General features: G+C 35.7%; 1 protein-coding gene across 1 annotated transcript in view; it reads right to left on the bottom strand.

Annotated features, from left to right (window-relative positions):
- Positions 1–20,470, bottom strand: part of TRPA1 (transient receptor potential cation channel subfamily A member 1) — a 30,366-nt gene extending 9,896 nt beyond the window's left edge. Inside the window, exons 1-16 of the mRNA XM_005517097.2 lie at positions 20,351–20,470; positions 17,727–17,889; positions 16,461–16,636; positions 14,631–14,738; positions 14,110–14,218; positions 13,630–13,775; positions 12,413–12,549; positions 10,113–10,161; positions 7,034–7,133; positions 5,928–6,028; positions 4,461–4,630; positions 4,211–4,375; positions 3,448–3,562; positions 2,112–2,278; positions 1,171–1,264; positions 488–547 (exon numbers count right to left, since the gene is read on the bottom strand). Of these exons, the coding sequence (XP_005517154.1) occupies positions 488–547; positions 1,171–1,264; positions 2,112–2,278; positions 3,448–3,562; positions 4,211–4,375; positions 4,461–4,630; positions 5,928–6,028; positions 7,034–7,133; positions 10,113–10,161; positions 12,413–12,549; positions 13,630–13,775; positions 14,110–14,218; positions 14,631–14,738; positions 16,461–16,636; positions 17,727–17,889; positions 20,351–20,470 (1,980 nt within the window). The remainder of the gene's footprint in view (positions 1–487; positions 548–1,170; positions 1,265–2,111; positions 2,279–3,447; positions 3,563–4,210; positions 4,376–4,460; positions 4,631–5,927; positions 6,029–7,033; positions 7,134–10,112; positions 10,162–12,412; positions 12,550–13,629; positions 13,776–14,109; positions 14,219–14,630; positions 14,739–16,460; positions 16,637–17,726; positions 17,890–20,350) is intronic.
- Positions 20,471–20,757: the final 287 nt, after the last annotated feature.

The raw sequence follows: 20,757 nt of genomic DNA, 5'->3' as shown, positions 1-20,757 counted from the left end.
ATATGGTTTCAAAGGCAACAAAAGTGGAGAACATTCATGTTTCCCTAGTGTTAAAAGCAATCTACTGCTTAAGGTTTTGGACAAGTAGTTACAAAACAAGGACACATGCTGAACTCATAATTATTGATGACAATTGCACTACTTATAAGCATACTTTTGATATGCATAAATAGGTATTATGCGTCTTCTCTCACTGCTATTTTGAAATACTCATCACCTCTGATACCCAGATTGATTGCAATAATTAACACAGCAAAGATACAGTTTATGGATTGTAGAAGTTTAACATCACACTTATTAAAATATGTAAACATGAAGATTAGAGAAACTGAACTTCGAGCCCTATACAGTCCAAAATATAAAATAAGACCTGTCTCCTGTGTTAAGAGCTGAGATTCATCTACAACAGCACCTTACATATATGAGCTTGACATGTACATTAAAATATATATGCTGTGTACTTTCCCAGATTTTTTCATCTACTTACATAGAAGTCTCGACTTGTCTTTTCCTCTGAAGACTCAATTATGCAGTTGTCCAACACCAGCTTTACAGATGAACAGAAAAGTGAATTAAGGTGATATAGACAATGTTCAACAGAAAGAATGTGTTTAGACCAGAAGGAAATGACTGTAAATACAATGATCAGATAACACAAGTGATGACTCAGACAGATTTTATGATGCATGTTTTGAAGACATAAAATTCCAGAGTTTTGATGTAGGAGTCAAATACAAATGCAGTTTAACAAGGCTACATGCTAGTTTACAAGTATGAAGTGTGAATAGTTTATGAATACATATGAAGCAAATCAGTTGCTACTTTAATTATGAAACATGTCTGCTGTGTCATTTAGCAGTTTGCTAAGAAAGTGAAAATATCTCAGACGATTTTGAACCCAATTCACTTATGATTTTCATTGAGTTTATATACAATTTTTATATTACTTTTATAACTCCATTGATCCGAGGAAGCTAAGAACTTTTCTAATACTGAAAAACTTAAACTAGACAAACTGAGGCTATCACTAAAATGCTTTTAAATAATTTTGTGAACTTATTTCTGTTTTATAATAACATGTATTAGTGAGAACAGCAAGCAGAAAAATGAATGCAACAAAACAAAGATTATTTTGTGAAGTCATTTCTTTAACATGTGCAGAAAACTTACTTTAAATGAATCAGGAAGATACTCAACCATTTCCAGCAAAGGACACTTATTGGCACTGGAATAGTGAGAGAACGTCACAACAGCTTCTTCCCATCTGCAAAAAATTATTTCAGATAATGGAAAATTGATTTGTTGCTTCTGTTTTAAATTTGCTTTTAGATCTTTTGAGTTTTATTTAAGATACTGAAAATCATAATGTATAACAATTTTATACACTATTAAATGGAAACGAAACTCTTTGGGGAGTAACTGGGTAATATTCTGAACACTTTTGCAACAATGATTCATGTTAAATTCTGTTATCAATTAAACAGGAATGTTTCAACTATGCTAAGGCCTCCTAAAATATATGAAACTGGAAAGAATTTTGAAATCTTGGGTTACAAAATTAGGCAAGTAATAATAAATACAGTAAAATCCTGTCAGTATTCCTGTAACTCTTACCCAAAGATGTTATCTTTAGGCAATGGTGTATTGCTTTATTCCAAAAATGGGGTTTCACTGTACCTTAACGTAAAATTTTCTAAACTGCAGTTAAAATACCACATTTTAGAATACTTGCAACATTCAAAATCATGATTTTAAATTAAATCTCTTGAATTATTTCTGTTGCATTCACATTTTGATTAAAATTCTGTAGGCATTTAAGCGTTATGTGAAAGGTCAAAATTATTTCTGATGCCTTCTACATGTTTTTTACACACAGAATCCAAATACTCAATGTAATATGAAAAACAACTTGCCACATTGCCTGATGTCCATTAAAATTATGCTATTTTTTATGTGTGCTCATTATAACAGGTCACAAGCTTTGGAATTTTAAAAGAAGTACTAAGTTTTACTTATTAAACTACAGATTCTCAGAACTTAATCTCATTTAAGAAAAACAAAACAAAACACATGGGCAAATAAATTCAAGAAGCATTTTCTGTATATTTTACCTTTTGTGCAGAATGACAGCAGACACCACATCTTTTCTCCTATTGTGTATTGCTTCATGGAAAAAAGAAGCTACTGCTTTGTTGAACAGAATTTTCGCACCATAGTCAAGAAGTAACCTCACTGCTTTTGCATGTCCTTCTCGTGCAGCCAAGTGCAAAGCTGTGTTCTGTGCAGACAAGCAGTACACAAGTAATTAAAAAAAAGTATATTTCTGTGCCTTCCCACATTGAAAAGTCACATGCTTTTCTCAGCTGCAAGTCTCGAATGCTTTTACTAGCAACACAAAACATTAGAATATTGTCAGAGATCCTGACAGAGACTAGAGACATGTTCTTGATGTCTACAGCTACAGCTACAGTAGGGCAAAATCTGATGAGGAAACTCACTGTAGGTAAGAAAAGCCAATTCATTAATATCTATTAGTTTTAGATAATCAAGAAAAGAAGCCTCCAATTAGATCCAGATGTGCTCATAGAAAAAATCTGCAAGAAAATCTGATGGTGCAATTTTGTACATGGAACATTTATTTTTCCTTTGATGTTTTCATAAAAGTAAAGGAATCAGTGGTTTAGGAATCCAGTTACACTGAAACTGACCTCTGAGAGACTTCTAATGCACACAGATTTTTCTGATTGAAACTAAGGATTTCTCATAAATTGAAATTAAGGCTTCTCATAAACTTATAGTCAAGATTTGTTTCTAATCTAGTAATTCTATATGTTTTCAACACCACTTCTCAGAGAAATTAGGAACAGCTTCTGTGTTGGGAATTGAACAGCTCTTTAAAATTATTGCCCTATTTTTCTGACCGGACATGTTCATACAAGAGGCCTGTCCAAGAAAGGGATTCTGTCTTGACGCGATACACACTGCATTTGTCCAAACTCTAAAGCAAGACAGGTGCTGTTTTTGTTGGACATCACTGTGCAGTGGATTTCAAACAGTATGTTAATGAGCTGTAGTTGATACCAGATTTTTTCACATCTGTGTAAGTTCTGTAAATTTGCATTACCAGTAGTTGTACCACCTTGCTAAAATACTCTTGCACTGTATAGGGGGACAAGAGGGACATGTCTAATATATTCAGTGCTTCATGTTTTCTATTAGACTATTTGAATCCTTTTTGTCTCCCACTTAAAAGAATTGGATAACAATTTCAGCAATCATATATTTATCCAAGAAATGAACTTTTAACAGTGGTGAAATATAACTGAGTTTGCCACAGGAAATAAAATATCACACATGTAATGCACAGTGGAAAACTACTAATAGCTTAGCCCTGACATTTCCACTAGAAGTAACAGCATACAAGAAACAAATAATGTTAACACATACCCCTTCTTCATCCACTCTGTCAGTGCACTTCACATTAGTATCCAAAATGATCTGCATTGTGCGAGTGTATCCTCCGAAGGCAGCATGGTGCAGGGCTGTCCAGCCTTTATAATCACTTACATGTAATGGCATAAAATTAGAAATGATAAATAAAAAAGCTTTTTATAAATTTAAAGTGAATGTAAATGGCTGCTCCTTTGACCTCTTTTTTTTCTTTGGCATAACTACTGCCAGAGATGTCCATACATTCTGTCAACTATTATGTGACGATCAATGCACCATTCAGAAGCAAAAGGTTCAACTCAATAATAGTACTTAGATCTCTCCCTTTTCATCTGTTTCTGAGATCTGAGGATCTTTGACCTGAAGGCAGGACTTACAATACAAGGCAGAATGCCTGTGAACTACCAGTCCTAAGAAACCCTACTTAAGCCTGTAAATGAAGCTGAAATGATTATAGTATTTCAAAGACAGGGTTTTTTCCATGAAAATGTTCAATATTCTTCTCTCAGCTGGATTTAGAGAAACTTCAGTTCCCCCAGCATTAGAAGCTTTGGTATTACAGCTACCCATGGTTCTCTGTTTTGCAAGTATTTTATAACCATGTTCTTAACTTTATGTTTTTATTTGCTTATATTAATATAATATTTATTTTAATATATTGTACTTATATTTATATTGCATTAACTTCCCAGCAGATGAACATAAAATGTAAGGGAATAGGGGTTTTTTTGGCTCATTGAATGAAATTCTGTATACTTACCAGAGAAAGAGGGCCCCCCTCTTCAGAAGAAACTGAACTACCTTCTCATGACCATTCTGGGCTGCCAAGTGAAGGGGAGTCATTCCCTTCTTATCACCTTCATTCAGAAGTCTTGTGTCTTTCATATCTCTTATAAGTCGTTGACAAGTATTGATGCGCCCATAGCTTTGCAAGACACACACACAGAAATTAATGTCAAAAACACAGGGATGAATACCATGGATTCCATTGCTTAGACTGTGCTACTAACCTGGCAGCAAAGTGCAATGGTGACTTCTTGTCCCTGCTCTTAGAGTAGATGGAAACGTTGAGGCTGAGTAAATTATTTACAGAGAGGGCCACACCTTGCCTGCATGCATAATGCAATGGAGTGCATCCTTCATTATCTTCATCCACAACAAGATTTTTAATATGTTCCATCTGTTATCCCCACAAGAAATACCCAAAAACAAAAGCACAGAATTACATCTACATCTCCTCTGCTCCACAGTTTCTAATAGCTTTCAACAATAGCATTAGTACTCTAAAGCAGTATCTAAAAATGTGAAATAAACTTAAGTAAAAGTAAATTTGGAAACAAAGAGCACTTTTTTTTTAATCTGCTGATTTGTGGGTCACCATTTTTTCAAATGACTACTCTTCAAAGAACGGAGCTTTCCATCCTGCAACCCATCCACAGCACAATAAAGGAAATTTTTCTTTGCTGTCATTCCAACATAATGCTCACTGCTGGCAGCAGAAGGCTTGTACCAAACATAAAGGCAGTCTTATAATCTATATTCAGTATAGTTATATTCAGCAAAACCTCTGACTGTCACAACCCAGCAGTTCACTGGTTTACAGTGTAAATTTATCTCCCCTGTTTCTTTCTTTCATCTTCATTTACCCATTTTCCTTGTCTAACACTGTCCTAAAACCTTTCTTAAAGCAACTAAAAAACCCCTCCCACTGTCCAATCTACTTATTTGTCTGAATTATTAATATAATCTATAACAGGAAAGTCAGTGCAGAGAACTGAGAGTTATCATCGCTGTTTAAAAACTGATTCACTACATCTTTTGAAAAGAGAGGTCAAATCCATTCTGAATTACAATCAATGGTGTTCACAGATTTCAGCACATATAAAATGAGTTATATTTGATTCATATTTAAAAGGTTATTTCTGGAGTTCTGGAGGCCAGCAAATTTAAGTTTTTCAGGCAAGCTTGGGGTCTATCAATATGAGTACTTCATTTCAACATAGCCAAATACAAATCTGTGTTTGAAATATTTTTTAAAACCAAATCCAAGACTTCATTATGGTCCAGTCCACAGAAAGCTCCTGCAGAATATGCTTCAAACTATTTATAAAGTTCTAGATCTTGACTGATTATGAGCATGTCTCCTGGCTTTACTGCATGCAAACTGGGAAAATAGAAGTGAAAAGTTCTATATTTTATTGCCTACCTCTTGAGCTATTCAATCCCCCAACAGCAAAATAATTTATGGGATTATGTTATTCCTTTGCCTGGCAATAAGAAAACTGTATTATTGGCTTTGAAATGTTTTCATAAGAGATATGTGATATGTACCTCTTCAAACCATTTTTTGTGACACCGGGCTATTTAACAAGTATCACAAATTTTTACAAACAAACCAAAATAAAATGGTAGTTGCGTTTTTCTTTAAATTTTCCTAGTAAGGGGAACAGAAAGACAAAAATTGATGATTACTGTACCTGCAGATATTTTTCATTCAGATGCTGTAATCCTCCAGGCTGCAATACGGTCAAATGCAAGAAATTCCGACCAAGATGATCTTTTAATGATACATTTGCTCCTAAATAAATATGGAAATAAATACCAGCAACTTCAAAACTGCTGGTTCTTGGCACTGCATAATGATGTTTAAGACAAATGAACAAATATTTATTAATCTATAAAATTCTATAAAGTATTTTTTATAAATCTATGAAACATTCTTCCAAGTCAACCTTGTAATGTATCATTTTGCTTCCCAAAAAAATTAACCCCAACTGAAACTCAGCTTTCGTCGTTTTCTTGTATGTATTTTATATTTCATTGCAGCACTAAGTTTTATATGGTGCCCTTATATTCCAAGATGCTGATCACCCACAAATCAAGAGGAAATTTAAAGATGCAGATAGTCACCCATTCTCATCTTTAAAGCTGTAACCTTTTTAGAGTTTCAAAACTTACTATGCGGCTTAAAAAAAAAAATCAATTATACTATTAGCAAGAGGAAATACAATAATAATCATTAACTTGAACCAAAGTGCAGAAAATGAAAAAGATATAGCTCAAGCATTTTCAAGGTGACTGTGATTTTATAAAACCACAGGTAAGGATTGAATGGTGAGCTTTAATATTTAAGGATTGACTGCTGGTATGAAACACAGCTCTGTTTAAGTGGTGTATTTATTCTGCATTCTGCTTCCTTTGTGAGCTGCTAAGGAGTGCAGGGATGGAGTGCCAGTGCCACCTCCACCTTGAGAGAGGCATGACACATAGCATACACTATTCTTACTCACATTATTCTATAGCCTGTTCACACAGAAGTGAAAGGGGCGAAATCATCACACCAATTCTTCCTTTATCCCGCAGGATACCAGCAGTGTGCAGCTGTTTAACTCAGCTGCTCTTGGGCTGGGTGCTGAAGTAGTAAATTCAAATTGAGAGGGAAGGTGGACACAGAGTTTTAAATTGAATGAACTCTGCTCAAAGGAGGCATATATATATCTATATATATCTATATATATATATATCTATATATATATATAGATATAGATATATATATCTATAGTATGTATATATTCCTTTTTACCTTTGGAAAGCAGTAAATTCACAATTTTCCATGATGCGCAGGAAGTGGCCAGCAGAAGTGGGGATCGACCTTCTATGTCAACACTATCAATATTAGCCCCCTGAGAAAAAGAATTCCAAGTTTATGGTGAATAATGAGTAAAAGAAACTTTAAAATGGTGCTGTGCCCTTTATAAGCATAACAGAAATACAGGCATTCTTAGTAATCTCAGATGGTCCAGATGAGTAATTTCACATTACATAAATAAATAAACAAACACATTACATCTCTATAAAACTACTAGGTTTTCTAACCATCGGCCACAGTCCAGTCATCTATATATAAAAATTCGGATGGCAAAATAAGAGTGGCCTACTTCTAGGTATACTGAACTTACAGCTTATGATCTTTTATTAGAGAACATTTCCATCTATTTAAATTCTCAATACAAAATTCTAAATTGAAAATACCAGGACTGACACTAAGGAAAAATGTGAAAATTGTAGCCCTTCGAATGATGTGGTCTTACCTATCAAACAATTACCAGAATTAGAACTTTCTAAGCCTCTACACTATATGAACACGATTCAAGAAGTAATGCAGCCAGAAATTAGTTTAGTTCAATCTGCATAGCTCAATCTACATTAGTTTTCTATCCTTCAGCATTTGAACCAAGTCCATTTTGATGCCAAAGCAGCTGTATCAACAGGGGGCATATTTTACTCTGTTTTGTCTACTTTTGCACTGACACAAATTGCCAGGATGGTACAGTCACTATAGTCACAGTATCGTTATAGCCACATCAAAAAAGCACCACTATAAGCATAAATATATTTATCTAAAAAAATCCCACCAAGGGAGCAGAAAGATATATGCAAATGAACCAATGAAAATATTTTATGGTTTACACATCATTTTTTCTAGATACTGAGTTGCAAGTCAAACTTGATGAGCTGAGCAAAGTACACAAAAAAAAAATCTATTTTATTTCAGCTCATATCCAAATGAGATTAAAAAAAAAAAAAATCAATGGCTGTTTTTCCATTAACTTGAATCATATTTGGGTCCAGTCTCAATTGGAGAGAAAATTAATCACAATCCTGAGCAATATTTACTTTCTAGGACGGTAACACCTGTAATGTAGTAATAAGAAGCAGGTAACAAATGTGCAATGATTACTTTACCACAGAGAACAGGAAGTTTCCAACGTATGTTCATTAAATATTTGGGAGTAATTCAAATTTCCCCATTTACCTTTCTACAAGGTCAGACAACATCTTAATTTTTTTTTTTTTTTCATCAAGAAACAGACTTTTTTTATCCAAGTGTCTCATTTATTTCAATGAATACAGGGCAGCAATTTCCAGTTCCATATGTAATATTTAATCACATTCCCATCAGCTAACATAATTGTTCAGCTTTCAGTAAAATTAATTTGGCAGTGTTCATAATTACTTATCACAAGTAAGAAGTAACTTATATATTGCCACATATATTTACCTCATTTACGATACAGCTGAATTAAGAATTTGTAAAATCGTTTCTGAACTCCACTTAATTTTCCATTTCTGTTGCCCCGAATGCATTAACATAAATGAATTAAACAGATATTAATATAAAAACAAGCATGCCAATTTTGTAAGTATCAATTATTATTTACACCAATTTAATATTTAATTTTCTTTTTAGAGAAGACAAAAGAAGCCAAAGGGGGAAAAGCCAAAAAAATGGGAAGAAAATGTGAAAAATTACTGCTTATTTATCTTGAATAAAATGTGAATATTTAATACAGAAAATAAGTAGATGTTGTTCTTTATGAAAACTGGAAAGCCTTTATGAACTGGAATTTGCTAGTCCTTTCAGGCAGTAACACTGCTGCTGCACCTTTTCTTTTTCACCCTCGTGTACACCACAGCAGAGGCAGAGCTCCGTGATCTTGCCAGGAGCCCAAGGGAGGAGGCAGCACAGGTTGTACATCCAACACTCCACTAACTCCAACTGACACATTTTGATCCATTCCCAGACAGGGCAAACTAAAACATTCCTAAAGCATCAAAACTGGCACACTTTATATGGAAAGCCAAAGAAACCCTCAGCAAAATCTTCTGTGGAAGAGGCCAAACTAGTGAAATGGCACTCAAGGAATGAGTTTGTTCTTAGCAAATGCAATGTTAGATATTTTTATGATATAATGTTTTGTACAGACAGGCCTCCACATGCAAAACTTTTACCTGTATTTCTCACGTAATTAGCTCTGTTGACAGTCGGTTTTGTTGGACAAGTTTAAGTAGTCAAACCTCACCATTTCATATTTGAATCAAAAGTAAGACCAACATATAGTTCTAACTAAATCTAATCCTATAACAGACTTTCTGAGAAAAGCAAAACTGTATGTAGAAGAGAATTCTTCAAGCATAATTGCCGTGAAATGAAGTAAAAAACCCAAAACACATATATAAAAAAAAAATCTGATGATTTCTGAAAATGTCCTCAGTCGAGTGGGGCACAAAATGATTCTATCAGCCTTAGTTTAATTGGCACAAATGGACATTGGGAGCATAGCCAGTAGCATCCCTGATTACATTTCTTCTCTTTGCTCTTCATAATTATTCACTGAAGAAATACAGCTAAACCACACAAAATAAAAGATATTTCTAGATCATGCAAAAAATTTGAAATATGGCTATGTGACCCCATAGTAATCATATGTACATTCTTCAAAGAAGTTATTTATTTCTTGAAAAAAATAAGATGAAATTCAATGCATGTTTAGCCTTTTTTTAATATTTAATGTCAGGAGAGTGTAGGATGACCAGGCCACTTCACTATATTTAGTTAAAGATGTTTATTAAACTTTTCTGAGTAAGTAAAATGGAAATAAAAATGTAAGATTTCATCCTCCGTAACTGTAGGATGGTATTATGGATCAACAACTACTGTTGTACTGTAACTCTCAAATATACATTCTGAAATGCATATATCTACCTATCTAAATAGCCTATACCTGAGAACACATTCTACTTTATGAATTTCTCTATGCAGACCTGCAACAATAGATAGAAATAATCTCTCTAAACATGTTGCCTGATTAAATATTTACCATTGAAATCAAATACTCCGCCAGTTCATAATGATCAAACAATGCTGTTCTGTAGGGAAAAAATACAAAAACACAGTAATATCAGAAAGGACAAAGAAGTTTCAAGACAAAGAATAGCATTCTTCTTAATTTTCTAATATTTTCAAATAAAAAAAAATTAAAATAACTTTAAAATATACCCTTATTACATAACTCATCTTAATAAAAAGAAAAATCTTAATAAACTAAGTTCAGTCATTACAGTCAAAACTCACTGCAGGAAACAAAGACCTCATTGGTAGGTAAACAGGCATTTTACCACAGCTTTTTAGGAGAATCAGTATTTCATATGTTAGATCATTCGGTGTGCCACACAAGGTCAATACAGAATTCCATAAATTTCATATGCAGTTTTTTCCAAGCATGACAGGAGCATCAAATTCATTTCACTATTCAAAAATAATTTGGCTGTATCTTGTGCAATATTACCAGTGTGAGGTTAAAATTTTAATGTCTAAGTGTGTATACTGACTCTGGCAAGCAAGTCTACTTGAAAAAATATGAACAAACTAATTGGTGGAAACTGGGCATTTGGAGCATAGTCAGTAGCATTAGTTAAGTATACTGATAAAAAGTTGTCATTTACCAAAAATATTTTAAAGCTCTTTGTACACTTGGAATTTTCTCGGGTTTTACTCTACAATAAGGCGCTAGATTATGTATTATGAAAAAACTGGCCAAAGCATGAAAGTATAACACAATAAATACACACAGGCAAAATGTTTTCACAAGCCAGACCTCTGTGAAATATTTTGACTCAATAAGCAACATGGGACAGTTCCAAGGTTGTACTGTATCTCAAATGATAACAGTTGCCTTAGCATTATAAGAGACAATAAAACATTGGGTGTACTATAGTTAGAACCGATTGCTCAAAAGACATATTTTAAAACTCAAGTCATGGTTTCAAATATGTAGAGATGCCTCCTTTATCTATAGTAGACCTTTCCAGCCACACATTAATACTGAATGCTTCACAAATGCTAAAATAAATTCCAAGGTGACTAAAGAGAAAGGGAAGTCATTTTATGAAATATCTAGATGGAAGCATGACAGTAGGAATGCAAAAGCATCACTGCATTCACTGCTGCTTTGTTTCTCAACCAGTTAATGTTCCTACATTCTCTGTTCCGAGAAATTTGGGTGATTTTCTGCCTTCCCAATGATTCTTGGTAATATAATTTTTACTGTTTCACAGACACAGGGACTAAAATAGTGTTGTCCTTTTTACCAAGCCTTTTTTAAGGACAGTAATTATCACAGATAAGGCAGCCAGTTATCTATTAAGTAGTACATGTGTCTGCACAATTTGCTTTGGCATTCTGTCATCACTTTGTCTTCAGTCATGTTCTTCCATGGTAACATTTCCAAGTGTACCCAAACATTATCCTAATTTTACAACAAACTCTTTTAATGTCTTCAATTATCTTTGAATTGTTCCACTTTATACTGTGTCCAAAGAACAATCATCTCCATTGCTTCTACTAATTATTTAATACTGTAAAACTTCTTGTAGAATAACACTGTCAAATAATGACAAATGTCAGTTAAATGCAGAGAAACATATTTTTCTTGCAAAAAATGTATTAATGGAGAAACAGATTATATTCCATAGAGTTGGGAGCCAGCACGTTTAATTAAGTACCATTCTGCTACAAAAGATTTGGGAAACTTCTCCACAGTTTCCCAAAACACAGTCTAGTGCTCTGGTTTCAAATGGAGTGTGAAAGACTGTAAGTCTTGAGAATTGTTACATACACTAACACCATCTGCAACTTTGAAGTCACAGGGAAGTGTACGAACATTTCCTTTAACCTGATCAGATATAAGGGTTTTCTGAAAATAAAAAGAAAATATTATTTTAAACTAAGTTAAAAAAATTGTAACTTATAGAATAACTTATTCTTTTAACATAAGTTTATATTATTTTTCACTCATTTTCTGGAGAACCTCAAGTGATATGAAGACATTTCTTCAACATTGTCAGATGTTAATAATTCCATAAACCTGTTCCCCTACAACTTTACTGGAGAAAATTTTCAATGCAAACTGCTAGTGACCATTCCTCGGCATGTTTCCAAGGTAACTGGAACTGTTTCCATTTTGGTATCAGCACCAAGATTTTTAACATTCTGTCAAATTTTCACTCTTTCAGACTGCATTACAACCATCTCCCATACCACAAAGTTCCAAACGCAAGAAATAACTAAGTATATCATGGCTCACAATTTATAGTGAAATCTGGCACAGCAGCTTCCTACCTGTGAAGCAATGTTTCCTTATTCCCATCTACAGCATCAATAATGGATTCCTCACCAGCATAGGATGACATCATTAGCTTTACAATCTCTGTTGCTCCTTGAGTGGCAGCAAAATGAAGTGCTGTGCATTTTTCGTTCTACAAATGGGGAAACAAGACAAAATACAAATATTTAAACCTCAGAAACATAACTTCCAATCTATTAAACATACTAGTGAACCAGCCCATCAGTCTACACGAAGTCCCTAAGATTTGAGATAATTATACTCTTAACAACCTTTCATAGTTTAATTAAAAACCACACAGATGCAGCACCCTTTAATACAGGAGATGAAACAAATGAAAGCTACAGAAAACCCTATCTAGGCCAATACAAATCAATAAGCAAACAAATGGGCCTATATCATGCAGAAAATGCATTATTTTAAAATGTCATTTACTTCCTAAAATGGAATCCTCCTTAGAAGTGATTCTTAAATCAACTTTTCTGCAGGTAAAAAATAACATTGTCCGGTATATGGATGTTAGGCTATAAAACTATTATAAAATATACTCATAAAATAATTAACCAATATACAGAAGAATAGAAGAGTTTTGCCAAAATGGGATTTTGTTTAGCTAGATGGGACCAACCAGCTTTGACATATGCCTGAGGGTTTTGACTTTCTCATTTTCAGAGCAGGACAATTTTGGTGAACGCATTGAAATGGGCTTTTTCACAATGCCATTAGCATTCTCAAAACAGTTTTACTCATCACAAAATCAGCAGCATAAATCACCTCATTCAAAAGCTGTGTGTTCAAAGAATCAACCAGTAAAAGAAGGCAAAACTGTATTTAGTTTTGCTCTCGCGAGTTGATTTCATCCTTGCAAACATTTTGATTAGTGATAGATATTTTTAAAAACGTTTATTCATTAATGCATCTGGGCACAGACCCTTACAGCAGCAGTACTACACCTTGGAAGCAGCAGTAGTATCACAAATTTGTGTTTGCATTCAAAGAAGACACTGTAAAGGCCAAGGCAAGGCTGAGGACAGACAAGAATGATCAGAAAGGGTCAGACTGAAGATCCCACGTCTGGGAAGGGATGACCCTATATAACTTGTGTAAAGAAAATGAACAATCATTACCTGCTCATCTTTTTTTCATGCCACTCAGAGATTTAGAGATACCTAGGCTTTATCAAAAACACATTTCACTCCAATCTGAGTTTTACCTGTTTTAGATCAATCTGGGCTCCAAATTCAATGCACATTTTAATCATTTCGAGGTCGCCACTCTGAACTGCCAAATGAAGTGGACTGCACTTCCCATTATTGGTAAAATTGATGTGGGTTTTAGCAGAGTGACCCAGTTCTTCACCTGAAAAATGAAAATAAATGGAATTTTTTTTTTTAAGTGAGAACGAGATAACAGAAGATATAAATTGTTTCAAAACAAGCATATTAAATGTGCAAAAATATTCTTGCTTCTCAAAATATGAACCTGTCACATCTATCATTTAATAATGGATGAATATACATTTAGGAAAGCATTTAGTTTGCTGCTGCAATCATACAAAAGTTGTCAGCATAAATCACCCATAGAAATAACTAAAATAACTTTTGTAAGTTCAAATGCAGTTATAATTGCTTGTTTTCACAGTTACTTGAGAACTAAAGCAGCAAATTGGTACTCACTGCTTAAGAACATTTACCTTTTTTCAAAAGAATTTCCAGACATGTTTTTGCACCTGAAAATGCCGCTGCATGGATAGGCATACATCCTGTTTTGTTTGGTTTACATATTTTTCCTCCATTTTCAATCTGGAAAATAATGTCACGATACAGCTTAATGATGTACAGAAAAATCTGATAAATGAATATACTATTACAGATATAGCCTCCTGGGTAGCTGTGTCATATTTTTAAAATGTTGCATATGTATTAGGAAGTTTATGTACAACTATCTTTTGCATGTTACAGCCATACAATGCACGTGCTTTATTCTGCGTTCTTATGACCTCTAAAATCCATTTTTTTCCTTAAGCTGCCCACTCAGATAGCTAAAGATATAATATACCCTCCCGAAAGATTAAAGTTTCTTAGTAACCCATGCAAAACCAGTTGAACAATGGGTCCATGATTAACCTTCCTGCACTGAACATAACACAGCACCAAGGTAGAGAGAATCACCTCAAAAGATGATGGATAATTGATAATTGATAATTATACCTACCAGGAGTGTCAGTGCTTCAGGATTGTCCTTGTAACATGCTACAATGATAGGTGTGTTCCCTGCTTCACCTTCCAAGTTAACATCTGTACTGCTATGTTGGACTAAAATCTAAATGTTTAAGAAAACATTCATTAAGAAATCATAAGCCAAACACAACAACAAAAACTTATTCCATTATTTCTGTTGTTTACAACCCATAGCACCCTTGCAATTTACTAGCTTTGCATACCAAAAGCCCACAATGCATTGGCAGATGAGGGAAAAGATACAGGAGAAAGACAAAATATGCTGGTGAAAAACACAGATGTGAACAGATATGAAACACAATTCTTTCCAGCAGGCAGACAGGTAACTAAGTTAAATTCTGCACGTAGCTGAAAAGTACTTTCAAGTCTTATTTAACAATTTCTCAATAATGGGTGAAAGGATTTTCTGTAGAAATTGCAGATAAAGATTTTTAACTGAAGTTTTCAACAGAAAATTCCCTGTCAAGTGGCAATGTTCTGGAATCTGCTCAATTAGGAATCTGCTCAGCTGAACAGTAAAATGAGGGGAGATGGTTCTTGAAAACTTGGGACCTTGCAGTCCTGAAATCCTGCTCCAGTCTCTGTGTAAACAGCTGACACTGAACTATGAGTATCATCAATTATCTCTATAACTGCTTCCAGCACTTCTTGAGAAGCAAAGGATCTGGAAATTATAATGACCATACTGGATTATTTATTCCCCTAGCTACATATTTATTTAACTGTCTTTCAGTAATTTCAGTTATTTATTTTTTCTGCACTAGAGGAACTGATACATTTAATCACTCTCAGGTAATTTGGCAATAAAACCCAAGGGAGAATTAGACTGAATAACCAACAGAGTGGAGAATAAAATGAGCGCACAGATTTAGTCAAGAATCCAAGCACAGAAACTTATAAAAAGCCCATTTTAAAAACCTCATTAATTCCAGATTTCACTGTTTTTAATTCATAATAAATGAAGATTTTGTAAAAGATTTGAGAACTCTGAAACACTTCTAAAGAACTTTTAGCCTTGAATACAGGTTTCTTTCTTTTGCATGGATGAACTAGAAAAGGAGACAAATTTAAAGAGAAAAGGAACTGTTCCAATTTTAAGGTTATATTCATCTAAAAAATTAAAGAGCTTTAAAAATTTTAAAATTCTAACCCTATGCTGCATATGAAGTGAAAACATTCTCATTGCATTTAGACAAATGGTTAAAAAGTTATGCTGCTTAAAATCTAAAAGCAATCACGTTTTTCATGTTTTCCAAGGTTCAACATGGACACCTTAGTAATTTCTTCACAATATATTTTTGTGGTTTTTAATTGCAGATTTAGTTCTGCTACCATTCAATTATTAGGATATTGGTTCTAAGAACTGTACCTTCTGACTAGTTTTAAACTAGTTTTTTATTTTTAAAATACACTAGCTTCAAGAATGCTAATACTTCAAGGACACCCTGTAAAATTGTAAAAAAAAAAATAAACAGATAAACAGAACATTATAATTCAAAATACACATGAAGTTTCCATTTTGAAAAGAACACTTTTAAAGGAAGTTCCTTGTGTCTGGAAAATTGAAAAGCATTTTCTGTGAAACATAAGCACAAACATCAGTGTTTCTACAAACCAATAAGTTACTTTTTACTGGAAGTGCTAAGAGGACACCAACATTTCTATAGGCATCACGTTACACATCCTGTTTGCTGAAGGAAACATAGGAGATATGGCACATATCAACAAGGCCTTGGTGCTCTGCACACGGCTGCTGCCTGAGCTACTTATCAAGCGCGTATATTTATGCGGACTTTAGACTTACCTTCACAATTTCATTGTGCAGGGACTGAACAGCCATATGCAAAGGTGCCATCATATTGGAGTTGAGAATGTTTGGATTGGCTCCTCTGCTGAGAAGCAAACGAACACTTTCAACCTGGTTTTTCTTTGTGGCCCAGTGCAGTGGGGTATTTCCAGAAGAATCCATCACATTTAATACTAGGTCAAAGGAGAGAAAATGAAACAAAACTTAACATAAAACAAAGCAAAACCATCACATGTTCTGATTGCAGTAAAAAAAAAAAAAAAAAGGTATCTTCAGTGTCAGGTTTAGGTCTGTGCTACTGCATTTCCTTGGAAAAGGAAAGGGAAAGATGTCATGAGATGATGCAGGCATTGTGTTCAATTGATTAAATAATGTGCTGAATACACAGTATTGGTGAGTGGAATGGGAGTGGTGAAATGCCCATCTATTTCTTGCCCATTATAATACATGTTTTCCCTCACCCAGGAGTTACTTGATTTCCCCCTCTCTTTTATTCTACTTTTTCCTATTTTATTTGGCTCTGCAGCTATTTCTTTAGAGGCTGCACAGAATAAATGAGTGTGAATAACTGAAATAAGAGGTAACAAATAAGTGCTTACAAACTGTAAGAAAATTAAAGACCAGATCTACTCTGTTTCACTTTAGAACACAAAAGTAAATCAATTCACACCAGTTATAAAAATGGTCTGTTCTACACATATATTTTGAGCTTGAAAACTGAAGATAAACTTCAACCAATATCCTAAAAAATTAGGACAAAAATGACAGACTAAAAATAAAAAAATATGTATTTCAGCCAAAATAATCTAAAATTAGATTGGCCATCAATAGGTGAGAAAACCAAACTTTTCAGGCCATTGTAGCCTGTAGTATACATTGTAGTCAGTAGCATACAGTCTATCAGTGGAGTCCGAAGTAGTTCACAATGCTTATTATATAAGAGACACATAACGTGAATAAGGAAGACAGAAAGTCCTCTGCTCAATCACTGTTGCTTTCTTTTTCACATCTGATATATCTGGGTGTCAAACAAAATAAAACATATTGATTCACTGCATTAGAGAAAAAACAGTCCTACATAGCAAGTGCGATCCAAACCACACCTGAGACAATGCAAACTGTGGCAGACAGTTTGAATTATATTTGAACCTATAATTGGAGATAACACAGTTGAATCAGTCCTATTTCAGTTGTGTAATGGACATCTTGGTTATCGAACTTTTTTGTTGTGCTAAATAAAGTAGTCCATAAAATGCATGTTACCTTCACAGGAAGAATCATCAATGATCAACTGCATTAGCTCTATTTGTCCTCCTTCTGCAGCATGATGCAGTGGGGTGGCATTTAATTCATCCACTTTGGTAAGCCCAGAACGATTCTTCTTAATGAAGCTCCGTAGCCTGCAGGCACTTCCATCTGAAATAACCTGTTTTGGGTAAAATCATTCTCATTTTCTCATTCTCCTAAAAGGCAGGAAGTTAGAAATGCTATAATGTGATTTTGTGGGCATGCTACCACTCAGTAGCTCCCGCCCAGTTGTTTGGGCTCATGCAGAAGTTCACAAATCCTGATTCGATTGAGCCAACAGCAAAACTCGGATTGGTTATTGGTTTAACTGACTCCAATATTAGATCCAGATGAGAAACAGTGCAAAATTAACAAAACTGAAATTATCTTGGATACACTGTTTTGCCTTCTGTAGAGAGATCAAGATCATCCCTTCAGCATGGAAAATCTCAAACAAGCTAATCCATCACTTATGTTTTTATACTCTTTCTTGCAGTGGCCATGTAAAATTAATTCAACAGAGAGGTAAATTAATAATCTTGATAAAATCCTTTTTTTAGACATTTTCACAGAGACTGATAATGTGTCCTTGGCTTTCAAGTTCAGCCATTGGGCTTCTGTGATGTTCTTTGTGTCAGAGAAACCAATACATTTTTTAATTGCAGCAGCATGTTTAGAACATCAGGCTATTATTTCAGCCTGAAACAGCTCAGTATCTTCCCAGTGAGCCCACTGACAGCTTGATACATTCCAGGTACTATGCTTTACAAACAAAGCCCACTATGGAAACTGTTGATTGTTGGTTTATTATAATCTCCAAATATTTTTGTTAAAGTTATTCAAACCTCATATTTCTATGTAAAGAAAAGTGATAGAGTAACATGATTGCAGTAGAATGGGCAGGAATTTAAGAAACAGATACTAAAAATTAAGAGAGAATAAAAAAGAAACTACAACTACAACTACACTGGGTGGCAAAAAAGGAGAAAAATGCTTATCTAAAGTAATGCAAACCTTAAAATGGTGTGTAAGCAAGTAAAGAATAAAAGAAGGTTATTCCCTAAAGTCACTGCTCCCTTCACACCTGCAGAAGAAAAGGAAAACTCTGCTCTCCAGGATCCCCTGAGTCACAAAGACTCAAAAATTTTTGCTGTCCTTAAGCAAATACACATTACAGGGCAGCCCATTCATGTGCTTGAGCATTAGCTTCATTCAGCTTAACGATCCCACCGACCTCAGTGAGGTTACTCATGTCAATAATGTTACAAACATGTTTCAACATTTATAAGACCTAATGTTTAAACATTCATAAGGCCAAATACAGGGCTGCTATCTGCTTCAAAAGTGCAGTCAGAAAAAGCTAATTGAAAACATGTGATATAACTGTGGAAAGGATATTTAAGATTAATCAACTGTCACAAAAATAACAGCTCAATCACACACACAGTATCTATACAGTTTAAACATATCAAAATCTAAGAAAAGCTCATTAGAGAGCCAAATATTTTATGTTCCTTCTAACATTCTACCTTTATTATTTCTATTGATCTAGACCACATTTTTCCACTTTTAACACTAGATTTATTGCTCAGTATAAGACAAAATGTGGCATGATGATAATTTCTATCGACAAAAGATTTATCAGCCAATACTGCAGTGTTTCACTAACAAAATAAGGAAGAAGTCAGTTAAGTGTTTTCAGTCCTTAGGTTAGTTAAAAACAGCAAAGCAAGCTGTTTTAAACAGCAGCAGCTCCTTTGACCTGTGCCTGAACAGCTCTGTAGTGACAGATCACCCATCAGAGTGACAAACCATATTGTGCTGAAGAGGTGTTGCTCAAGTCTACAGCTAGCATACTGAAAACATGTGTGTATTGAAATGGCCTCAGGAGGTATTTAAAGCCATTTACAAACTTTGTCAAATTTTTTGTTTAGCCTGCTGTTGAAAATCTCCAAAGTTATCCAAGTTATCCAAAGTTATCCTCCATCCTGTAAGCAAACTCTTCCTTTGTTTAATTATGCTTAAAAAAGACTTCACTAAAGTTTGGTCTAGGTCTCCCTAGTGGCAATACAAATACACGACTTCTCATCCTATTCTCTATTAAAAATGGGAAGATATTATGTCCTTCCTGGCTGCAAAATCACTTTTGTAGGTTCCACAGATGGTTCCCTTCCTTTCTGCAACAGTTCCAGTGCTTCTAAACTTCTCTTTCGTGTCATTTTTGCTAAGATGATCTACTAATTTCCATCATGACCTCTGCTTCCCTCTACGAGGGGGTCTCTCTTGCCCAGGGGGAAGGTGTCAGCAGCCTGCCCCACACATCCTCCTTCGCCTGCTCCCCAACCTTGCCGCTCACCCTGGGCCCCACAGCGTCCTGTGCCTTCACACCCACGGCCAGGGCAGCTCCCAGCCGGCTCCCATCCCACACCGATCCTCCCTCCCGGGCCCGCTGAGCGAGCGCGCAGGGTCTCCTGGAGGAGTGGACATCAGCCCTGCCGAGCCCGCTCAGCTGCCTCCAGAGACCCTCCGCGCCCTCACCCACTTCACCCTCCGTCTTCACCCCTCTCTCCCCTCCCGGGCCCGCCGCCCCTCGCACGCACCTTGAAGACATCCTGCGAGGCGACGGAGGCGGCATCCGCCTCGCACACGACGCCCTGGTAGGCGCTGGCCGCGGCCGCCTTCTCCCGCGCCCGGCAGAGCCGCAGCAGAGAGCGCTTCATGCCGCCCGCCCGCCCGGCTCCGAGCAGCGCCCGCCCCGTCCGCTCCGGCGACCTGCGAGGCGACACAGCGAGTGACGGCCGGGGCCCGGCGGCGGCGGGGGAGGCGGGGAAAGTGGGGAAGGCAGGGAAAGCAGGGAAAGCAGGAGGGGGCGATCCCGCCGGGGCGGGCATCAGGCCGGGCGGCGGCTCCCACCGCGGGCGGGCAGCTCCGGGCGGGCTCCGCGGGAGCGGAACGCCTGTGCCCGTCAGGAGCCATCGCCTAAACTGGCGCTACCGACCCTCCCAAC

Source organism: Pseudopodoces humilis, chromosome 1 (genome assembly GCF_049639895.1).
Source record: "Pseudopodoces humilis isolate 2021_Gansu_Grassland_sample_001 chromosome 1, ASM4963989v1, whole genome shotgun sequence".
Lineage (NCBI taxonomy): Eukaryota > Metazoa > Chordata > Aves > Passeriformes > Paridae > Pseudopodoces > Pseudopodoces humilis.
This window is presented reverse-complemented; position numbering and strand designations above follow the sequence as displayed.